We start from the raw sequence: 24,360 nt of genomic DNA, 5'->3' as shown, positions 1-24,360 counted from the left end.
TCCTTCCCAGAATTAAGGAAACCCCATCTATTTATTATTATTTTGTCAATGAATTTAATCGGGTGACTATTACAAAATAAAATACCAAGTTCAAATACCTATCACTGCGTGTAGGCTTTCTATATACTAAGAACAGTGAATGGAAATGACTTTTAATCAATAAATATCAAGAAAAGGTAGCTTGTCATTTTCTTCAAACTCCACTTTAAGTTTTACATTTTTATCAAAACTATTTAAATGTTTATGGAAAAGGTCTAAGGACTCTAAATCGTGTATCCAAATGCAAACCACATTGTCCATGAATCTGCCCCAGAAACAAGGGGAGAACCTAAGACTGTGTATAGCGGAAGTTTCAACTGAGTCCATGAAGAGATTTGCCAACAAAGGAGAGAGAGAGATGCCCCAATAGCCGAACCAATCACCTGTTTCTAAAATTCACCTCTAAAACCAAAATAAAGAGAATATTCATTTGCAAGGATAACCAACTTCATAATGACTTCAATCTCCAAACTACCCATGGTCACATCTTGTATGAAATCAAAGTAGTTTTGTAATTTAATCCTTAATATATCTCCGCACTCACTTGATAGTCGTAGACATGGCTTAACATATAGATTTGGACTAAATTGTTTAAATTCCCCAGCTCATTGTCGTCTACTACCCAACTTTGCGAGCCCCCCAACTGGAGGACCAGTTACTAGACTTCGACAAATAAAAAACAATTGTCCACAGTTACTGACTTGCTCAGCATATAGTACTGAGAGATATCGCAAATCATTTGTTCCATATTTTACCCGTCATTTTAATAATATTGACGCGACTAATATTTAATGTTTGATTAAGATACTGTTTGTTTAAATTTTCCTGTGAGTGTTTTTGAAGGTATAAATTATTTTTGTCATGACATGCTAATGCTAGCTACGGCTATTGTAGTGAATAAATATATTCTATTCTATTCTATAATACATGGGAACCACATCAAAAATACAGAAAATTGAATTCTCCTCCAATGTAAAATTTGTTTCTTGCTGTATGCTTGTTTTCTTACGAAGTAACCGAGTTTTTGCGATACAAACGTAATTTTTGCCTTATCGAAAAAGTTTTGAGATTAAAAAAAAATTCTCCTACTGAAATACCCGCAGTCAATCTCTCTTTGATACATTGTTTGATGTCTGTTACTTCTAAATCTAGATATTTAAAAAAAAAGAGTGTTCTGTTTAAGGCGTTCTGGTACGAATATAAACGAAAAATTTTATGCTACAACAAATAATTTTTTGCAATAAGAAACCACCGCCCCAAAAAAAGGCAGTCAACAATATGGTACAAGCTTAACTGATGGGAAAAACACCATAGTGGCTATTAAATTTAAAATGAGCATTTCAAATTCTTTGATTCTGGTACGAATATGGATCGCATCTTTAATGGTACAAAAAAAAAAAAAAAAAAAAAAAAAAAAAAAAAAAAAAAAAAAAAAAAAAAAAAAAAAAAAAAAAACGATTTTCGAATTTCAGAAGAATGTTTTTTTTTGGTAAAATTCAGAGAGCGAAAAAAGGGGTTAATTTAGATAAAGCAGTGGAACAAGCTTTATTTAAACAAAATCCGCTTTTTCTCTCTTCCATTTTTTATCGTAAATTGTGTGGTCTAAATCTTGTCTAATAAATTATTTTCCTTCTTTACAAAGAAAGTTTTTCAAATACCTCAACTCGAGTCAACTATATCGCGCAAGCATCCATGACGGTGAAAAACTGACGATTTGACTTTAAAACAAACATTTCAGATTTCAAATTAACAGGAAGAAATTACCAGGCACCAAAGACTCCTAAAGCCTCATTTCTCTCTTTTTCCCATCTCCCTTCAAAATATTATCTTACTAAAAAGTCGTCAGCTCATTATATCCTAATGAAATTTCCGCTAAAACCTCGCACTTCGACGAAATGCCACGTCTAGATGCTAAACGAGAATGAATTTCATTGGTTGGCACCCATTCGCCCTATATTTTACTTTTGACCAATAAACTGCGCCGGGTGAAACTATAGAATATGATCTAAGTTGCAAAAAGCGCCACCATAGCGGAATAATTTGAATGGGCCTGAATTGAATGAAGCGTATCGTGTTAAAACTTCTAACACGATACGCTGTATTGTGTTAGAAGTGCTTTACAGAGGAAGTATTAAATTGTGTAAGAGTAGGGTTCTAATTGGGATTCTGCTTCGTGATTATTTTGGGACTGTACGACTGTGAAAAAATTCAGGTGTAATGTATAAAAATATATGGGGAAACACACAGAAAAGGGTGTTTCCGACTTTGAGGGTCGCTTCTACCTATGATAACCAAGGCCATATTCGACTCTGTATCACCCCTAGACAAAGAGCAAGGTATTGACGAGGGGGCGAAAACGTTAGCGCAGACGTAAAAAATCCTAAAACATACCTGATTGAGTCAGACCGTCGTTGATACTTGGGTGTACGTCTTGGGGAAGGAGAGGGCGATCTTCGTCGCTTGTGAAACTTGTTTGGCGTTAAACTTCGATCTCGCGTATACAAAGAGTGTTGCTTTACATCATTATTCCTATAATAATGAGAATTGCATTAGATAAAATAGTTGAATTAATAAATAATTTATTTCAAAACGACTCCTCAAAGCCCAAATAGCTGAAAGATAAAGGTGAAAAATTAAACAGTCAATAGCAACATAAAATAATGTTATACTGTCTCCTCGTCAGTGTAATATTCAGGCAAAATAATTTACCATCAAAAGTTTAGTCTTTCTGAGAGGAATTAGCAAAAAAAAGAAAAAAAGAAAACAGGTTATGTCCCATAACCTGCTTGTATTGTACCATTTGACAGGAGAAGGTGTTACCTGTAAAAGGCCACCAATGAATTTCCACCGGTTATCACAACTGGGAGAATGGAACCAAAAGGATCCCATGGGGAACACCGCACTAAACTGGAAGGGGTTCAGAATACACATCATTATATCTAACTGACCGAGACCGTCCAAAAAACAAACAAAAAAACGATGGAATACATTTAACAAGAAACAGTGGAAGACAAAATCCATGAAGCGTTTTTTCACTAAAATTGAGTCATTGATTAGATTAAAAGCTTTTGCAGATTTATTACGGGCAAATTAATCGAGGTGTTTGATAGTCCACAAGTATTGCCATACTATTTAATATGAAGATTACACAGAATGTCCTTCTTTACCAATCTGTTTCAAAACTCATGTAGTTTCGGGAAAAAATTAGAGTTACAGTGATAGGGCAGACCCCATTGGACCATTACCTGTTCCCTTCTCTAGAATGTATGTCACGTAGCCATGCCTCCAAGACAGCTCATAATTACTGAACACAGATGTAGTCTTACATGTGTCCGATAGTGCCACTAAAACTTCGTCAACATATGTTTTTATTGGATCCCCTGGGCTGACAACAGGGCAAACGCTTTTCACTTTTGTCATTTTCCTATTTATATTTGTGGGTGTTACAGTGAGGATATTTTTTTGGTTTAGAAGTAGGGACAGAGGAAATACTTTCTGGTGGAAGAGGGGAAGGCGACTCTACAGTCGTAGTCAGGTGCGTGTTTAGGTCCTTTGGACTTTCAAATAAAAGCCCAATAAATCTTTATCTGGTAAATAAACCGGTTCAGACGAACTAGCAACACTGAGACCAAACTGATTTAATAAGGATGGAGAATGAAGATCCTTCAGAGTCATTAGTAGCACATAGGGCGTTGAAAATTGTCGATGTTTTAGCTGCAGTCCCTTTTGCAGGCACAGGTATCCGTCCTATCATCCAGCCTTGCGACAACTGGGACGGACACCGTATCTTAATTAGAGATCGATCCACTGCGCTACCCCAGGAAAACCAAATTAATTAGGTTTATATAAAAAACAAAACAAAGAAAGATAAATTACTGATTTAATGTAATTTACTAAATAACTAGTGGAAGAAAAATATTTTTCTAATATTTTAGATGACCGTATTCCAACATTTAACTTTAAAAGTTGTTTTAGGAAATTCATTCTATGTTCATTTTGGGAAAAGAGAATTTTTGTGTTTTTAAACAAATAAAAAAAAATCAGATTTTTCATGTTTATATTTGCTTATACTTTCATTAAATTTGTGTAAAAATGGTTAATTTTGCTTCGGAACAGAATTACAGAGAGCTTTTGACAAAACTATCATATTTTTTTTGCCATCTACAGTTTTGCACAGTGGTTTTCATAGTCAGTTTACAAAATTAAACTATTCTGGCTTAAATCAAACTTGTAATTATTAAAAAAGACTTTATAACTATTTCCCAAACCAACATCAAAAACTAAACTTTGGAACATGATCGAAGTTTTTCAAGCATCTATAGTTTTTACACAGAGATTTTTGAAGTTTTTTTCCTTTGGAATTCTTTATCGTTTAGACAAAAAAAAAAAAAAAAAAAAAAAAACTTAAAAATTATGGCTTGAAATTTTGAATAGATTTTAGAATACAAAATATATAGTAAAGTTTCGTTAAAAAATTATGCTCGAGAAGTTAAAACGCTCAAATTTTCAAAGGAAAAGTAGACACTGTAGGTGATAAAGAAATTATAGCTGGTACTCAGAATTCAATGCAGCAAGTTTCATAAGAAGCACACTGAACCACATTGAGCTACAAACTGCATTTATTAGTGTAATTTGTTACCACTTTTGTTTTAATTCAAGATGATACACACCCTTCAAAGAATTTTATCTAAAGGTATAATACAAAGCATATTTATTTCTACAACAACCCCTCTAAACAAATTTTCTCCTGTATTCCCTAAGCTTTGCATATCATTCGTTAAAAACTTTAGAAATAAGTTGCGAACATAAAAACATTAAACGAGCTATATGGAACTATTTGGTTTTTTTTTCATACTGGCTCACATAGAGGAAGTCACAGTGATTCAATGTTTTTAATAAAAAAATCTTAAAAGAAAAGCGCAATGGTCTGGTCTAAAGCAGATTGTTTTTCAGGAAAGTGATAAAAAACTGATGAATTATGAGACAGATATGAGTAAATGCACAATAACCTCAAAATTCAGGCAGGAGGTCCTCCCCCACCCACTCACCCTTTAGTTTATATTTTGAAGATAAGATAGGCAAAATTTCCCCAAATTTTCACTATTTATGGTACAAAAAAAAAACCTGTGCAACAATCTTCGTCGCTACATGACTCTCATTTCAAATACTGATTCAGCTTACTCATGATTCATGTATATGCGTAAGAAAAAAAAAAACTTTTATTACTTTATACAAATCAACAAATGAAAATATAGAAAAACGGGTATACTACTTTAAATAAGACAGCTAAAAAAGCACCAAAATAGCCTCCGAATGTTTCGACTTCACGTCCAGGCACCTTTATCAATCATATGTATATAAAAAAATTAAACATAACATATAAATAAAAGAAAAAACACAAAAGAAAACACGGAAAAAAAATCACACAGTAATCTCCAATGTGACAACTGTTCGTCACTGCAAATAGAACTAAAATCAAACAAAATCAGGGTATCTATGCTGTCTTTCTGGTAGCCTACATCACAATAATGTAATTTAGCAGAGACATCGTTCTTTTTTGATTTGCCAATAAAATCTGATGAAACAACACAGTTTATTTAAAAAATTACGTATACCCTAGGTTTTTGTTTTTTCCACTGTCTTATTCAAAATATGATACTCGTTTTTTCTATATTTCCATTCAATTTGTAAATGGAAAGGCAGTGTGGTCTGAGAAATTACTCTGTTACTTTGTATAATTTCGTGTTGACTAATGCAGCCGGCTAATAGATAATCCAAAAATATGGGATAAGGCTATGGATGTCATAAACAGCAGATTCTCTATAAAGCAAAAGTCCAATCAGTCAGTTGGTTTTCGATGCTCACAAGAGAGTATGCGTTTGCTTTCCCTGAAGGCAAGCAACTATTTCTCATTATGGTTATATTACAAATTTATTAATATATATATTTTTTATAAAATACAGTTTTACAAGAAAATAAATATCAACTTTCTATACATTATACCTGTTGTCCGTCAGGCTCTTTAACTTGTACGAGTCTTTAACTTGAATACGAGATAATTTACATTTCATGAAGTACTATCTTGCGTTGCTCTCTTTCATCTTACTCACCTTTGATAATTATATTTCCCTCTAAAATTATTGAACGGAAAAAACCCTCTACTTCTGAAAGGTCGTCTACCTCTATATCCTCCTCTTTCTATACCTCTAGAGCTTCTAAATGTACTGGGAAGACCAAACTGTTTCAATTGAGGATCAATATCGTCCGGTTTTGACACCAGAAGGTGAGCATCTGAAGTTGTCCTTTTTAAAAACTCTTCCTCTGAAAAAAAAGGAAATAAATAAATAACGCAGGAATTATCAGGCTGACATGTTCCTCAAGGATTGTTTGACTGACCTTAAAAAAAATTGGTATCAATAAAACAAAAATATAGACAAAGTGGGAACAGACAAGAACGCCTCACCCAGCATCCTTAGTTGGTTCTTGGGAATATATTTAACCAACAGGACCCCTTCCCTTCAACTCTGGGGCAGCTAGGATCAACTCATCACCAAGCTGAGATCAATCCACGGCACTACCATATGTTCAATAAAATACAGGGAGTAGGGTTAACAAAACAAACCAAGTCTAGAAAAAAAAGTTATGATTAAAATAGAGGCTCCAAAAGAAAAGTGAAAATTTAAACCCCTTATTTTCAATTAGAATCTTGCAAGAACAATTAGCAATGATTAGTACAAAACCTTTCTGTTTAAAGCTGAAAACAACAAACCAGAACAGACCACAACAAGCTGTCTCTACAACGCTTCAGGAAACCCATAGATTAGGACTTACTCCTTTGATGTACTAAAAATATTCAAATTTCAGTTGTGTTTGGGTATATTAAATTATGCTAGTGTAAACCCAGCTTCATCTGTGTCACCTATACTTTAAAATAGTCAAAATATTAATTTGGTCCAATTTAACAGTGAAACCTCCCTACAGAGGCAGTTAATTTCAAGTGCGAAAAAAACCAAAGACTGTACACTTTACTTTTTGAGACTATTAAATTGACTATTAATGTGAATATTAGTTTTTGAAGCTATTAAATTAGATGAAGATTGAACGTGTTGAATACATATAACCAAACTTGTTTGACTATATGTTGAATATCAGTTTTATTTTTGGTATATTATAAGTTTAATGTTGGTTTTATTTTTTGTTAAGTCTAATATCTGTTTCTTTTAACTTTAATACCGGTTCGTTTTGAGTTTTAGTTGAATATTAGTTTTATTTTTCGTATTTTACAAGTTAATTATCGGTTTCATTTTTGTTAAGTTTAATATATATTTCTTTTAACTTTAATATCTGTCCTTTAACATCTGTTTTTTTTAACTTTAATTGGGATACAAAGGGGTCGACTTACCAGTTAATATATCTAGTAATTTCTGTTCGTTTTGAGTTTAAGTTGAATATCAGTTTTATTTTTGGTACATTATTGGTTTCGTTTTTTATTAAGTCTAATATATGTTTCTTTTAGCTTTTAGTTCATTGTTCACTATAATTTCTGTTAGCTTTTTTGCTCTGTTCAAGATACTCTTTACTTAAAAAAAAAAATATTTTCCATTATTTAATCTCAAGAAACAGGGCACACCAGACTCAGCGATAGTCTCCAGAAAGTGCCCAAACGAAACTGATGTGGTTAGCATGAACATATCTCCCTAAAAGTTTCATACTTTTACAAACACAATGCAGTATTTATATTAAAACTGTGATTGAAGAAGAAACGAAAGCTAAAACCACTATCATTTTTTGAGACTTCAAGGCTCACAACTTCTTATTGGAAGGTTGTATACGCTTGGACAAACCTCGCAAGAACATAGAATGATTTCGTTTGAGCAACAACAATTTCAAAGTTCTAACCCCACATGGTCTCCTAACCAACTACACTACAATTTCAGGAATAATACCATATCAACAACTGATCTGCAGGTTGGACCAGCATGGTTTGAGTCTCAAGTCCGCATTTCTCCTGCATTTCAGGCAAAATGCATTTCTGTCTGTTCAATGTAGAAGTCGAATCTCAACAGAACCCACTGGGCCCCTTTCAAAAACCACTTTGGTGACACCGACTATTTAACTAGGAAATCAAAGTAAATCCCAAAAATAAAGCGACACACTTGCAAGTACAGCAAAAAATGATCAAGAAATTCCCTGATCAAATGCTCCCCCTTTCTTCAGAGAATTTTATCAAAATTTGGCGGGCCAAAGAAAACAATACAGCATTGCTAAACGAAAAGAAAGTAAGCAATTACTTTCAGATATCTAAGATAATAAACATTCTTTGCTCAGAGGAAGGCTGGAGCAGTCATGAAGTTAACAGGTAAGGCTAGTGGTAGGTTTGCCACAAGATCTAGAAGAGGAGTTGGGACAAGGGGTGCAACCTCTTTTGGGAACCAAGGATGGTGTTTTGCCACGGTTTGCCGTGGCAAACCGCGGCAAACAGTGGTAGGTTTGCCACGAGATCTAGAAGAGGAGTTGGGACAAGAGGTGCAACCTCTTTTGGGAACCAAGACAGTGCCTGCAGACAGGAGGAACATGCACATCACCCAAATATTTAAAAAAAAGGTGACAGGACAAAGGCAGAGAATTATTGACCCATCAGCTTGATTCCAGCTGTAGCCAAAACCCTGGAGCATATAGTCAATGCAAAAATCATGTCACATCTCCTGCCCAACAGCATCCTATCCCCAGACCAGCACGGCGTCCTCCCAGGTAAGTTAGTAGACTACCTTGCTCGAGACGCATAATATCATTACTGACCTCCTGGGAAAGGGAATACTAATGGGCTTGATACTACTTGATCTTGCCAAAGCGTTTGACAAAGTACTACACAAACATCTTCAGGCAAAGTTGTCAGCTGTTGGCATCCATACTGACGGGGTCAAATGGGTAATGAATTTCTCGACAGATTGGAAGACATAGGTCAGACTTTTTACGAATAACGGTGACAAAGTCTTTTCATTACAATGTGAAGTCATCAGTGAAGTTTCTTAGGGTACAGTTCTGGGCCCTACCCCATTCCTGATTTATATCAATGATATGACAAAGGAAGTCATCAATAACATCGCACTCTATGCTGATGATTCCAAGCACTTCTGACCAGCAGACCCACAACGCCTACAGTCTGATATCCCGAAAATCCAAACGATTTTCAGGATGACCATTGCCTGAAAATCCTTACTCCAAAAACCAAACCAGGGCAAATGATTATTTATTAGAGTTTAACATCACAAAGTGCAGCATCCTTCACTTTGGCGACAACAGCCTATGCCATAAATACATGATGCTTGAAAAGGGATTACAGTCCTACACCCAGCTGCAGACTAACCATGATGAAAAAGATTTGGGTGTTACAGTTGATGACCAACTTGATTTCCATGAGCACTGGCAATCGGCAGTGTCAAGAACAAATTCTAGTCTTGGTTTGCTCAAAACAGCAATCACCAGTCTGTCTGTCTGAGGCTGTTGTCAGGCCCATTCTGGATTTTGGGACGTGCCTTACCTACCCCTCCTATAAGAATAATACTAGCCTAGTCAAAGGTGCTCTAAGTGTTGCCACAAAATACATAGTTGGTCTGCAAAATGTGCCATACAATAATAGGCTGGAGTAGCTACAACTTCCAACCCTTGTATTCAGACGCAGGCGCGGTGACATGATTCTGACCTACAAATACAATAGCCAGCCAAACAATACTCTCTTCACAAAATATGCAAGTCAGCACCATACAAGAGGCTATTTGCAGAAACTTTCTAAACGTATTGTGAGGACACGAATACTGCAAAAATATTTTTCTGATTGTGCCATTAATGACTAGAACAGCCTTCAAGACAAAACAGTGACTGCACCTGCAATTGGGTTGTACAAGTCCAGACTTGAAAAAGAATAGAGCAACAAGTTATGGAAATACAAGTGGGACTGTTTGTCCCATTCTGCCACCCAATGATCATTGATACGAGTTTTTCATGAGTGTTGCTAGGAGGTTGATGCCACTTGTCATTCGCAACCATCTCACACACTCTATCCAAAGTTGCTGTTCTGTAGTGATACCAACTCTAAACTACCGGAGAATGGTTCTTATGGATCATACCTACCTTGTGGTCACGATTACCAGTGGTCTTAAATTGCATCTCCACAGCAAATCTCTTTTATGGCCTGTCACTGGTCCTTTAACACAGTGACATTACGTTACATTGCCATCATTGACACGGAGCAAAACAGATCCAGCATGGACTTTAATATTGCTCCAAAGTGCAAATTAAGGTAGTAATTGAAAATAAATAAAACATTTTATAGCTAGCTAACATTCATCCCATCAAATCTTGCCAAAATAAAAACCCTACAAAACATGGCAAGCAAAATGGCCCTGAGACTTCATAGCATATATTTCTCACTGAAGGTGATAACTTTATCTGGTCTACTTTTCATTTTAGAAAGACATAACACACATATCATCAAACATTACAGCAAGATACAAGTGATTGGCAACAATAACCATGCTTTCAAGCTTACTTTTGCTAAGGGGCATCTTTGTAGAATCTTGATATCTGTATAGTTAAGGAAAATATTTAAGGAAATTGCCATTTTTGGAAAGTAGACTCAACTTTTTTGAGCTACTTTATGTCTCTTCAGCCCCCCCCCCTTTTCATAATTTTTGTTTACTGGGTGAAGTATAGCCTGTAACAGGCTTGAGTGATGCAAGTGGCACATCACTTCTTTGCTTTGAATCACCTTTTTTGCTGCTTTACAGAACAAAACTGATAATAAAGTTTCTGAATTTCTAATATTTTTTCAGCAAAGTCTATTAACCACAAATCTTTTCATTTTTTTGTATTTTCTAGATTCTTATTAGGTGAAGGAAATGTTCAAATCATATCAAGAGAAAACTTTATATATGAAAAAAGAAGCTGCAATGATAAAATATTTAACATTTTTAATTCATGAAAACCTATTCCAGGAAATTCATTCAAGGTCAATACCTGAGAAATGAATTAAAGTCCTAATGGGAATCTGAGATATCTAATTGTCTGTCCTAAAAAAAAAAAAAAAAGGAAAAAAATCAGTTAGTTTTCGATTTAGCATTTAGTAGTTATGGATGCTAAAGAGTGAACTCGAAGAAAGGAAGAAATCAATTGATGAAAATTTATATTATTTATTTCATTTATTTTCTGAGTGAAAGGAACTAAAGCTTTTGCTACTCCTTTTGTTTGAGAAATATTCTTTTGCTTTTTCATATAAGTTTATTGCGTGGTTAGAGTCTCTGGAATTTCCCTCTCCTGAACTCAATGTTTCCTAGCTCTTCTAGCCCCCTCAGGGAAGGGGGCCAATCATCTAATTGGTTATCAGAAGCGAATATTCCTATTGTTGTATCTCCAATATCCAATGATGAAAACCTGAATGAAACCATGATTACTGTCTCTGACTCACCAATCTCTGAAACTGATAACCTGCTAAATGAGGATTTTCAGACAGTGGGCAGAAAACAGAAACGAAAAAAGCCTTCTATGAGTTCTCCTGAAATAATTGGACTCTCAAACTCAGTCCCAGCTGTGGAGATAAAGGACAAAACCATTATCCTTTTTACTCCAACAGTAAAAGATCAATCTTTCTCTATCAAAAATATTACTAACATTAGAATGAATCTCTTCAAAGCTTTTAGATGCAGCTTCACTGTGAATGTGAACAGAGATGGTTCACTAACGGTTATGTTTCTAGACAGAAACGAAGCCTGCAAAGCACTTAGCCTACATAAAATTGGCAATATCCCTGTTACACCTGAATGGTGGAAACCAACCCTGAAAAATTCTCAGAAAATAGTGCTGTACAACATAACATTGGAACTGTCAAATGATGACTTGAAAGATGATCTTATGAACAATAAGGGGGAAATGCTGGAGGTTCTGGATGTTCATCGTATGGGCAAGCTAGATTCTAAGGGAACAAGAAGTAGTAAGAGTGTCCTCTTTATCTTACCCGCTAGTTCCCAATTTGACTCGGTTTTCCTTTTTGGTCAGCAAAAAGCTCATAAAATATACCAAGAAAAACCTCTTCAATGCTCAAATGTTTTAAGCTTGGTCACTCATCTAAGTATTGTTCTTCTTCTGAACCAGGGTGCCCTAATCGCCTTGGTAATCACTCCTTGTCTACAGAAAGTAGATGCACTGAAGTGCCTAAATGTACAAACTGTGATGGTAGACATCAATCAACAGATCACAATTCATGTCCTAAATATGTTCAATGAGCTAAAGTTTTAAAGATTGCTCTTCATGAAAATGTCCCTTTCCCGATAGCTGCAATGGAGCTGGCCAAGCTCTCCAAAGTACCATCAGGTCCAAGAGTTAATGAGGCCAAGGAAGTGAATTTAGCCCTTCCTCAAAAACCCTGGCTATAGATCCACAAGAACAACCAAAATCAGGCACTCATGCCTCCTACTGAGACTTCTTACCCTCTGTTGGCTAAGGAGCATCCCAAGGTGCCTGAGGTTAGTCCATCCCTCAACAATCCTAAAACTAATCCTAAATCTTGGTCTGAAAGAGTGGCAGCTTTTCCTAATATTTCTACTCAAGCCATCACTATGCAAGATAGAGTTGGACCTCATATTACTAGTTTAATTAAATATGTTGCATCAGTGGACCTAATCTTACAATCAAATATGGCTAAAGATAAAAAAGCCAGTATAACAAAAGAAATTGCAGAACACTACTTTTCCAATTCTATTTTCAATGAAATAGGAACACAATTATCATCCATTCTCTCAAAGTATCATGCACGTCACCTATTCAACCCTTCCTATGTTAACTAAGCTGCAGATCCTACAATGGAATTGCGTCTCTTTAAATTCAAATAAACTTGCTGATCTTATCCAATGTGCGAATGACAATAGAATTGGAATTATTTGTCTACAAGAGACTAATCTTCATCAGTTCAAGAAAATCAAAATACCTGGGTACAAGTGCTACAGGAAAGATAGATCAACTAACAGAAAGGGAGGGGATGTGGCAATCTTTGTTCATGTTTCAATCCAACACTCCCCTCAACCCTTAACTATCTACAGGGATGAAATAAATGTTGTAGGTATAATAATTACCTTAGCCAATGGTAACCATCTTGTCATAAAATCCTTTTATAATCCACGTGGGAGTAAGGACATCCAAAGTATCTTGGAAACAGAATTATCAGGTAATAAATGCCTTTATTTTTGGTGATTTTAATGCCCATAGTCCTCTCTGGGAACAATCAGCTAGTAGCAACAAAGCAGGAAGAGGAATAGAGTACATATTGTCCAATTTTCCTGACACCTTGATTTTCACTCCATTTGACTTTCAGACCAGGTATAATATTTCTTCTAACTCTTTCTCAACTATAGATTTGCTTCTAGGTCCTTCTTCATATTATGATTTAGTTCAGATGGTAAAGGTGTCGTATCTTCAATCTGACCATTGTGCAATTCTTACATCATTTCAAGATTTATGCTACACTCCCAAACCCTACGTCCCTACATTTATTAACTCCAAAGGTAATTGGTCGCTTTTTCGTGAGATATTAAATAAAGTAGATTTTTCCTTTGTTTCTCCTAATTCTGATATTAATGCCATTGAGTCTAATTTGAGATCAATCCTGCTGGAGTCAGCTAAATTGGCAATTCCAATGACTAGGGTACATTTTTACAATGGCTCCAAAAGACCCAAGAATTGGTGGAACGATGAGTGTAGGGTTGCAGTTCTGGCAAAAAGAAAGGCTCGTAAAATGTTTCAAAAGCACCCATCTCAGTCAACAGCAATCTCTTATAAGCAGACATGTGCTAAGGTGAAACTAATTTGTAGGAGAGCTAAACAGAGTACATGGCTGAATTTCAGCTGAAGTATCAGTTTTAGAACCCCAATTTCAAAGGTCCATAATTTCATTAGCCAACTAAATAGTGGAAAGCAGCCTAATGATGACCGTAGATATGATATCATTCAGGATGGATATCCAATTGTCTCAGATAAAAAGAAGGCAGATCTGTTTTCCGATATTTTTAAAAATGATTGCTCAGATTTTTATCCCATCCAACCTCCTTTTTGTAATCTCCCTCTTACCTGTTCTTATAAGGGTACTCTGATGAAACCTTTTTCCCAAGATGAATTTTGTGTAGCACTTAATTCTCTTAACATCAAGTCTTCCCCAGGTTATGATGGTATTTATATGAAGTGGATTCTTGAGTCCCCAAAGGTGGTGCATACAGCCCTCTTAAGTCTTTATAATCTTATTTGGTCAAGTCAAAAGTCCCCAGATGCTTGAAAGATTGCTCAGGTATTCCCTGCTTTAAAACCTTCTGATTCATCTAATGATCTTAAGTCTTACCGTCCTATATCAGTATTGCCTTCCTTTAGTAAAGTTCTGGAAAGCTTGTCTTATAAAGAATTGAGTGGTTTGCTGAAGTCAACAATCTCTTTCCTAGTGAACAAACACGTTTCAGAAAAGGACACAGCTCTTTAGACAACATTACCTAATTAGATATTGATGTTTGTAATTCTCTTAAAATAAGACATGTCACAATGGCTGTTCTGTTTGACTGGTCGAATGCCTATGGCAATGTAGTCCACAATAAATTATTGGAAATCCTAATAAATCTTGATTTACCGTATCCTTTTATAAGTTTTATAAAGTCTTTTCTAACTGATAGATATTTTTACGTTCAAGTAAATCAGTCTAGAGGTGAGCAATGCCCCATTACGAGAGGACTTCCTCAAGGTGCAATATTGAGTCCTCTTCTATTCAACTTGTATGTTTCTGAATTTCAAGTATCTCATGCATCATTTGGCCTTTATGCAGATGATTTGATCATTTGGAAGTTGGGAAGGGATATTAGCCTTCTTTAAAGCCTTATTCAACATGATATAAGTTTAGCCCCGAGATTCTCTTTAGCATTTGGCTTCCCAATCTCAATCAGTAAAACTAAAGCCATTATATTTACTAATGGTACTCTAGATCCTCCTAATCCACTGACAATTTTCTCAAGGGAGATCCCATATTGCAATTAAGTGAAGTTACTTGGTTTATTAATGGATTCTAAAATGCAGTGGCATGAACATATCAATTCTTTGAAATCTCTGATTATTCAGAGACTTTGTATTCTAAAAAGACTTGCTGGAAGTAAGTGTGGATGTCACCCAAAAATTATTTTGGATTTTTACAAATTATACATTCGTTTAAATATAGAATATGGGATTCAAATTTTTTTCAGCTCGTCCTCCATCCTTATTCAAAAATCCTTGAATCTTTACAAAATTCTGCTGTTCGAATAGCTTTGGGTGTGCATAAGCATACTCCTCTGTCAAAGTTAAGAATACTGTCGGGATTGGTGTCCCTAAGTGAAAGAGCATCTAGTCTAAGGATAAAATATTTCTCGCAAATCCAGGCTTATGGAGCCAAGCATGCTGTATATGCACATACCTTTGCTGAGAAGTCAGCCTGTCCCAATGCCCATTCATCATGGAATCAGTTTCAACTGGAGGTCCCAAACTGGAATCAACATTCGCTTTATGCATATCCCTTTACTGAGTCCCCCCCATGGGAAATGAGTCCTCCAAGCTGTCAAGTAGAACTTATCTCTATTAGTAAAGATTTGATTCCTAATTACGAGATCCAGACTATTTTGGCTGAACACATCTCAAAGGCTTACCCCAACTACAGAAAAATATATACAGATGGATCTGTCCAAAGGGAAAGAACTGGAGCAGGAGCATGTATCCCATCCCTGAATTTGAACATTTATTCTCCTCTCCCATTGGGATCTTCTATCTTGTCTGCTGAATTATGTGCCATCCGCCTGGCCTTGGATGCACTTATAAATTATAACATGGAATCTGAAAATATAGTCTGTCTCTCCGACTCTAAATCAGCATTACTACTGATCCAAAATATTAATAGAATTGCTAATGACAAAGATTTATATAATATTAGAAGACAGCTTCTTAATCTTAAGATCAAAGAAATTGAAGTTTATTTTCAACATGTTCCTAGTCATAAAGGCATCAAATATAATGATATGGCTGATTCTCCAGCAGCAAAGGCTTCCATGTTATTTCCTAGTCCTTCCTCTGACCTCAATTAACGAGATATTAACAGGCAAAGATCCAAAGTTAATCACAGAAAATTAATGTTATCTCCATTTCATACAAGATTAAATACAGTGCTATATTACCGGCTGAAATCAGGTGCCCTACTTCTAAATAGCTTGTTATATAATTGGAAGCTACATCATTCCCCTTTATGCCGAATCTGCTTTTCAGCAGAGGAAACAATCCAGCATATTTTATTTGATTGCCAGGCTCAGAGTGAGGAGACTGTTGCTCTTAAGCGTTTCTGCTCCTTGGCTAAGATTCCAAATACTTATACAGCTATCCTGGATTCTAACCTGCCATGGGAAATGGATCGTAAGATATTTAAGGCAGCAATTGATACCTTAAAGAAGTCTATTTTTAAAGGGACGCGATTTATTCCATAATTTTTGATTGTGCAGAAGAGAGTGGGAATGAGTAGGAAGAGCCGTAATGGTACCGGCCGGCCTAGCGCCTTAAACTGCTGGGGACAGGTAGCTCAGGTACTCGCACTTCCCACAATCAATAACAGTGTATTATTGTTTATAATCATATATATCCATTGTTTGCAGACTGGAGGAGAATAGCGATTCCAGTAGCTAGTTTTTCTGGAGAAGAAGTAAAAGAGGTGAAAGGACTTGTTGTTAGTCCATATACCTCCCTACAATTTTTGGAACTGGAACTGGATGCTCAAGTTAAGCAAGTACTTTTGAGATGTGCTTTTGAAAATGCATTTACTTGTAATAGAAAATATCATAGTCATAATACAAAAAAATATTGATAATAGTACTCATGAGTTCAAGCATATTACTTGAACATTTTTTTACAATTTACCACTATGGTCCTCATTTTTGGCTTTACTACTTATGTGTGTGAAAATATCTCCTAGTCTACCTGCTTTCCATTCATGAGCAAATAAGCTCCTTTTGTGGAGGTGAGTAACTTACTCCAAAATATCACAAAAGGTGTTTTTCTCTTGTCTTTGATATTAGAATTTCTAGTGCTGAAACAGATTGAGTAGATTGAGTGTTTGTAATTTATTGTTAAATTATTATTAATAATATTACAAATTATAAATTATTACAATATTATTATTATTGTAATTTATTATTATCAGAATGCAAATAGTGCTTGTTTTATTATTAAACTGCATCTCTCTTTAGTAAGCAACCCTTATTAGAAACAATTGGGAAGAATATTGAAATGCAAAAAAATGAAACTCAGAAGTCAAAAGACACTGCATTTTTTTTTTGTAAGATAGTTGCTGTACAATCTGTTAAATATGTTTCCCTTGCTATTTTTCTAATTTTCCTTTAAAGGCCTTCCCTGTTCCAAAATAAGGAGTATAATGTTTAATCAAAGCAGAAAAAGTACTACCAGTTTTGAACCTTCCTGCTGTCCTGTATAATGATATATATTTTACTTTTGGGCAATCGACTTATCATATCCACACTTGATTGATTGTAATATACTAATGTGATCTGGAACACACTCTGAGAGACTGCACAAAGCTGCCACTTGTTTGGTATCTTCGAAAATGATGTCTATTATTCCCCTGGAGTTAATTTCTCTAGTTTGAATGCTAGTTTGAGCATGAGTTAATGCAAATGCGTTGATTATAGGGTTTTAATTATGTGCTATTATCCTGTCTGGCCTGATATTTTCGGGATTTCTGAGGTGGTATATTGGACTGTTTTTAGTATACTTCTTTTTTTTTTCCTGTACCTTCCTGATCATGGTTTATGTCCTGATCTGATTTATGTTGGAAAACTATTGTTCAATAAAAGAAATCTGAACTATATCTCTAAGATTGATCATTCACTGATCAGTGCTCTATCTCTCACAATATTTTATCATTTTTCATTCCTGATGCTGCTAGTAATAGTGTACCTTAAACCTTAAATCGCAATTGCCAGCAATAAGGACAAGTCCTGTGAACACCAGTCACTGATGATGAAAATTCAACTCATTAAAATAGATTTTGTTTTGCAGACTGGTGTCAGCACGTTTTTTATAGAGCTTCAAGGGGTGGCCTCTGGTACTTGGTGAACTGACTATCCGGAAAAGGTTGGGGATCACACTCTAGTCATGTACTAAATTGTATGTCATCTTTACATCTACTTGCCTATGTCTATATGTGAGAGATGGTAGTTTGGGCTTGTGTAATCGGATAGGATATGTAAGATTTTGAAATCCCTTTATGTATTTAGTTGCATGTTACTGCACTGATTCTAGAATTGAGATATCACTCTTATTTACTAGATTAGCAACACACATCCCAAATTACGATTTCGGTCTGAATTTCGGACTTGGTGATCACAACTGGAGATCTACTGCAGAATATTCTTTTTATTAAACCAATAGTTTGGTTTCCACTGGCAACTACAGACTGTGCATGAAAATTAAACCTGAGCTTATCATCAACTAAGACTCCTAGATTTTGTTCACCTTGACTACATATGAGTGGCTGTTTTGAACCATTGCTAGATTCTATAAAATACTGGCACAAAGGGTTATTTGCCCCATAATGAATGATTCTGCATTTCTGAATATGAAATTCAAGCCACCAGAATTTTGCCTAGTTTGACAATGGATCAAGATCAGCCTGGATGATTCTTTGAGGGTCATGAACAGGACCAATTATTTTGGAATCATCTGCATTCAATGAAATTTTATCCTCTATGATTGAAGGTGAGTTGTTGATAAAAAAATAATAAATAATGTTTGACCCAAAACTGTTCCTTGAGGTAATCTACTTTTAACAACTGCTGATTTGGAGAAGATGATTGATTTATTGTCTCCAAAATACCCTTCAAAATAGTATCCAAAAGTCAACAGGAGATCCCTCATCCGTAAGTTTTGAGATATGATTGTATGTGTTGGTGAGGTTGGTACCAACTGATACATTAGGACGAAATCCATTTTGATTAGGTTATAGTAGATTATTAGTATTTAAACTGACTATAATGGCTAAATTGAATATACCTTCAAGTAGTTTCAAAAATGCTGAGGTTAGACTAATAAGTCAATAATTGCTAGCTTCATTTATCTTGCTCCCTTTGTGTACAGGTGTGATGTAAGCATCCTTCCAATCTTGCAGAAAACATTTAGCACTAAGGGACTTTTATAGAAAAAGTAGAGTGAGAGGATGTGACAACACTGCATACATGTTGTGTAGTAGGCAGGGGGGATACTCCATCTGGTCCTGTAAATTTATTTGGTTTAACCTTCTTCAATTGGGTTTCTACATCAGATTTGGTAATATTAATGGGCACCATGCCATTTAACATTTCATACCTTGGGGGATCTGGAATTGGAGTATTATTAGGGACAGTAAATACCAAGATGAACTACTAATCTAACATATTGGAATACCAGATGATGTGTACCTCCAGAATTTCTTGGGGTTAGTTTTTTGTTGTAACTGCTATTGATTCTTCATAGTTTTCGGTCGCTTTTGAGTAAGATTTTGCAGTTGGTTATGTGCCTGTTTTAGTTTGTGTAATAATAATCCTCCTGGTTGTAATTCTTTATGTATAGCTTCCAGTATTTCTCTTCTCTGTTCCTGACCTTTTTAATTTCTTTTGTAATATATGGGAGGGTTTTTAGTTTCCTTTTCCAACTTACAGAAGTGATATTCAATAGCTCCCAGTAATATTCTTTTCATTGTTGACAATGACTCTTCTATATGCATATATTCAATAAAAGACCAAACACATTGTGCCAATTCAAGATGAATTAGACTGTAATCAATCTACACATGTTTCTTAAATTCTGATCTATAGGGGTACAGTCTAAAGCTGAAACCTACAGCAATGTGATCACTTGCTCAGTATGGTTATAGGGGGTCAATACTCAGTATAGATTCTTGGTCCTTTACTGGCAGAAGATTGAGTAATGAAGGGTTTTGACCCCCTCTAGATCTAGTTAGGAAGCTAACTACCTGATACAGGGAGTGATTAAAATACAATCCAGAAAAGGTTTAACTGAACTGTATTCTGAGAATCCTGACCCATTTACCCACTGAATATAGAGGAGGTTGAAGTCACCAACAATAATCACATTACCTTGATGCTTCATTTGATTGTCAATTGATGTACTAACATTAAGGAGAGACAGCTTCAGGCTGGGGGAACTGGGACTTCTGTACATGCAACCTATATGAAAGGATTCAAAACGTAAAAGGGTAACTGAAATCCACAGTTCTTCAACATATGGCTCATAGTTTGAATCAATTTCAACATTTCCTACCTTAAGAGAGCTTCAAATTTATATGGTTATTCCTCTTCCTCCTACATTAGATAAGTTGATGACCAAAGTATAGTTAGTAATTTGGATCTGAATGTCTCCAAGAGGGATTTTAGTCCACTTGGATTTTATCTTGCAAAAAGCATAAATTTCTGCTTTTCTGTTGTGAGTGTATATTTTATTCCATGGAATTTTGACATTAAACAATCTACATTACTTAAGACAACTACTAGATCATTACTTGTCCAGTGCTTGTTGCTTTTATTCTGGCTATGTGTGTCACTAGACACTTTAGATTCAATGTTGCCATTATTGGAACTATCACTATGAAAATAATTTGTTCAGAGAGAGTACTGTTTATTGATTTTGCACTGTAAAATGATCTGCTTGATTCATCAGTAGAACTTATTTCAATATTAAGAGATGCAAGGCTATTTACACTATTTAAATGTCTTTGAGAGTCATTTAAATGACACTTGTATTTGTAAAGTACAGATAAAAAATATTTGAAATTGTAAAAGTTATACATTTATCTGGATACGCAGAATTCTTAATATAATCAGCAAGCTACTTATTAAGTATAGCTAATCAAAATTTCAGACTTACCTTCTGTAGTTAAGACATTTTGATTAGAGATGGTAGACTTGAAGTGGCTTTCACTTCCAAATGAAGATATATTTAATTTGTGTATTCTATTATCAGTATTCACATCCTCTTTGAGCTCATTTTTGTTCACAACAGCTTCTAGCTTTTCATCAGCAAGCTTTTCTTGTTGTGACTCAGGTTGTCCAGTATCATCATCTTCCAATTCACCTTCCTCAACATCTGGAGTTCTTGACATTCTAATGAACCAACTAAAATAACAGAAGTTTTTTTTTATATGAAAAATAGCAATTAGAGAATTTATATAGTATTTACATATGCTGGATTATTTTTTACCAGGGTCAGATACTACAAGCTTCTGAACTACCATGGAATTTTGGGACTCTTGGAGGGAGTTGAAGCAGGTATATAGGGTATCAAACTTGAAGAAGCATGAAAAAAATTTATCAGTTAGTAAACAAAAAATAAGATCCCAAAAGGAGGCACCATACAGAGTGAGGGGAAGGGCAAAGGAATTAAGAAGAGATTCAAGAACATGTAAGATAAAATTCAATTTTGAACCAATGGATGCATATGTAGAGGCAATTCTACAGAAACTACAACACATCAAACATTGGTATGTGTGTGAGAGATTGAAAAAAAAAGGAAGGCCAAGACATGTGACATTTTCTACTGGCTGATCCAAAGAGTCACAGGTAGTTCAATAGTTATGGGAAAAGATATAAAAGAGAATAAAACATTTATTGATAGGCTTGGTGTGGATCTTCCTTTACACCTTGGATGTGAAAGAAGGTTTATTTTATGAGGAAGAATTAGTGACAGTATTAAAGGATCAAAGAATAATATGGCCCCAGGTGCTGATTGTGTGGTATATTTGTTTTTAAATATAGTGGTCATAAAGTTAGATATAAAATAGCCTACTGGAGAAAAACCAATAAGGTTTTCAAAAAAGTTAGAAGTAGACTACCAAGTGATTTAAAAGAAAGTTTAATTGAACCCCATCAACTAGAGAGGTGATAAGAGTGACTATGGCAATTAGAAACATTAGAAGCAGACAATTTCCCAAGTAGCTCAGTTGAAAATTTTCTAAATATTTATTAATATTTAAATTCATCAATGAAATTAGCCAATTTTATACACTATAGTGAAATAAGTCAGTCTGCTTTGGAAGAAAAGAAAGCCTCTGAAGTCCTCAGAGAAGAGGGAGAATTCCAGTTCTGGGCTTAGAAACCCTAAGTAGGCTATTTCAGATTAGCTATCTTAAAAATTTGCTTTGAGAATTTTAGGCAACCCATTACAGTAGAGAAATGCTTTTATATATAAGTTGTGTTTTCAGACACTGGTTTGAAGTGTGTTATGAGCAGGTTCAACAAAAATCATTTTCAGGTTATCTGTATTCAACCCAGCAAAACTTTAAAGCATTTTCATCTTACAGTTTCCAAGCATGTCAGACATGTGTTCCTCAAGTTTGTAATGCTCCAGAATAGCATGGTTGATTCTGGGTTCTGAGAAGACATTTGTCCATATTGAAAATAGCACTCAGAACAATATGCATAACTTATGTCAAACTCTATGTTGGATGTGGATGGCCTGAAAACAAGGCTTAATTCAATGCTTGCCTGTTCCTATTGAATACCAGCACTGCAAAAATCTATTGCAATAAGCAGGTTGACTAATGGTAACTAATGAACTTTGTACACAGCTCAAGTCATCATTCTGGAGCTCTACAAGGAGAAATCCTTAGATTGCTCCTAGCTACAATTTAAGGTAAGCAAATGTTTTTCTATTCTGCCTAGCTAAGAAATAGAAGAGCTCAAAATTTACCTGGTAAAAATGAGTGGTATGTTCGTCTTCAAGCAAGAAAATTATTCAACAAACTAGAAAATTTACCATATTGCCTTATGTCTACAAGCCTAGCACTAGCTTAAAAACACAAGACAAATAAACACAGATTACAGAGTAGGCCTAACACTTCCAAATCCAAAAACGATTCAGAATATGCAAAGCGTTTCTGTTAGCTGAAATACTATAAATGTATCAATTTCCAAAGGTTACAAGAAAATCTGGATAAAATGATCTTACCTAAAACCAGCTCAATTTCAAAAAACATTTCATTTCTTTCTTCCCTTTAAATTCGAGTGTAATATCATCGTTGAAGAAAAAATTATAAAAATGGCAGAACATTTAAATGAAATATATATTTCTGTTTTAGAACTTGTCAATTCTGGTGGAAAAGTAAGATATATTCTTCGTCATTCAGTCATCGATTGTTAATTATATTTATTTACAGTCAAATGCAATAAATAAGTTTGTCAAGGGAGGCTGAGGTGAGCACCAACCTTCAGCAAGGCTGTCTTGAAACTACTTAACATAACTTATCATGACATCTTTAGACCTAGGATTTAGATGAACTACAATGTATTTTTAGTCTTGTCTAGTAATTTGATGGCTAGAATCAAAATGCCATCAATTCTTGGTAAATTTATTGCTGAAAACATAATTTGTTAAATATTTTGCAGTTCATATAAGGCTAGCCTATTGACCTACAAACAAATTGAGCATACCACTAGATACCAATAATAATCATTTTAGAAAAATTCTAGTTTAGTGACTTCTTTCTATCTCAGAAAGGGGTTAGGTTAAAAAGATGAAACTTTTGGGGATGGGTCTACAGGCTAAAGTATATCCCAGAAAGGTATTTTGAAGTACCCATCTCCACTCCCTCTCCCTCTTGAGGGCCATGACATTTGTCTACATGACAGGTCTATACCTTTAAAAATTTTGAAAAAACAACATTTTACCTTAATTTTCTGTTACCTGTTGCCTTTTCTCTGCTTTTAGTTCTAAAAATGCAATTTCTATTATATGAGTAGGATTTTGTGCCATATCAATGTTTTTTTTTCATAATTTAGGAAATGTATTGGTAAAATTCTAGTTAATTGACTTCTTGCTATCTCAGAAAGGGTTTAGGTTAAGAAAATGAAACTTTCAGGGATGAATCTACAGACTAAGGTATGTCCTGGGAAGGTAGGTCTATTTTGAAGCAACTACCTCTACTCCTTCTCCCTCTAGAGGGCCCTGACCTTTAAAAATATGTGCTATAAAAGTGAAACCTTGCAAAATAGATCTTCTGCTTACTTGAAGTACAACAAAATTGTTTTCAGCTTCATAACTTTGCTCAATTCCATTTTATAAGGTTTTAAAGATCTGCAAATACATTTCCTAAATTTTGAAAAAGAAGATTGATATGGCTCAAAATTCTACTCAAATAACAGGAATTGCATTTTCAGAACTAAAGGCAGAGAAAAAGCAACTAGTAACTGAAAATTAAGGTAAAATGTTGTTTTGTCA

General features: G+C 34.9%; 2 protein-coding genes across 3 annotated transcripts in view; one reads left to right on the top strand and one right to left on the bottom strand.

Moving 5' to 3' along the window:
• Window positions 1–23,161, bottom strand: part of LOC136034089 (arginine/serine-rich protein PNISR-like) — a 42,381-nt gene extending 19,220 nt beyond the window's left edge. For both annotated transcript variants that reach the window (XM_065715214.1, XM_065715215.1), the window contains exons 1-4: window positions 23,092–23,161; window positions 21,013–21,260; window positions 6,150–6,360; window positions 2,431–2,568 (exon numbers count right to left, since the gene is read on the bottom strand). In XM_065715214.1, the coding sequence (XP_065571286.1) occupies window positions 2,431–2,568; window positions 6,150–6,360; window positions 21,013–21,247 (584 nt within the window). In that variant the 5' untranslated portion in view covers window positions 21,248–21,260; window positions 23,092–23,161. The remainder of the gene's footprint in view (window positions 1–2,430; window positions 2,569–6,149; window positions 6,361–21,012; window positions 21,261–23,091) is intronic.
• The window catches only part of LOC136034090 (inositol monophosphatase 1-like), a 48,560-nt gene continuing 47,348 nt past the window's right edge, over window positions 23,149–24,360 (top strand). The window contains exon 1 of the mRNA XM_065715216.1: window positions 23,149–23,244. Coding sequence (XP_065571288.1) covers window positions 23,182–23,244 — 63 coding nt within the window. The 5' untranslated portion in view covers window positions 23,149–23,181. The remainder of the gene's footprint in view (window positions 23,245–24,360) is intronic.

This window comes from Artemia franciscana, chromosome 12, assembly GCF_032884065.1.
Source record: "Artemia franciscana chromosome 12, ASM3288406v1, whole genome shotgun sequence".
Lineage (NCBI taxonomy): Eukaryota > Metazoa > Arthropoda > Branchiopoda > Anostraca > Artemiidae > Artemia > Artemia franciscana.
This window is presented reverse-complemented; position numbering and strand designations above follow the sequence as displayed.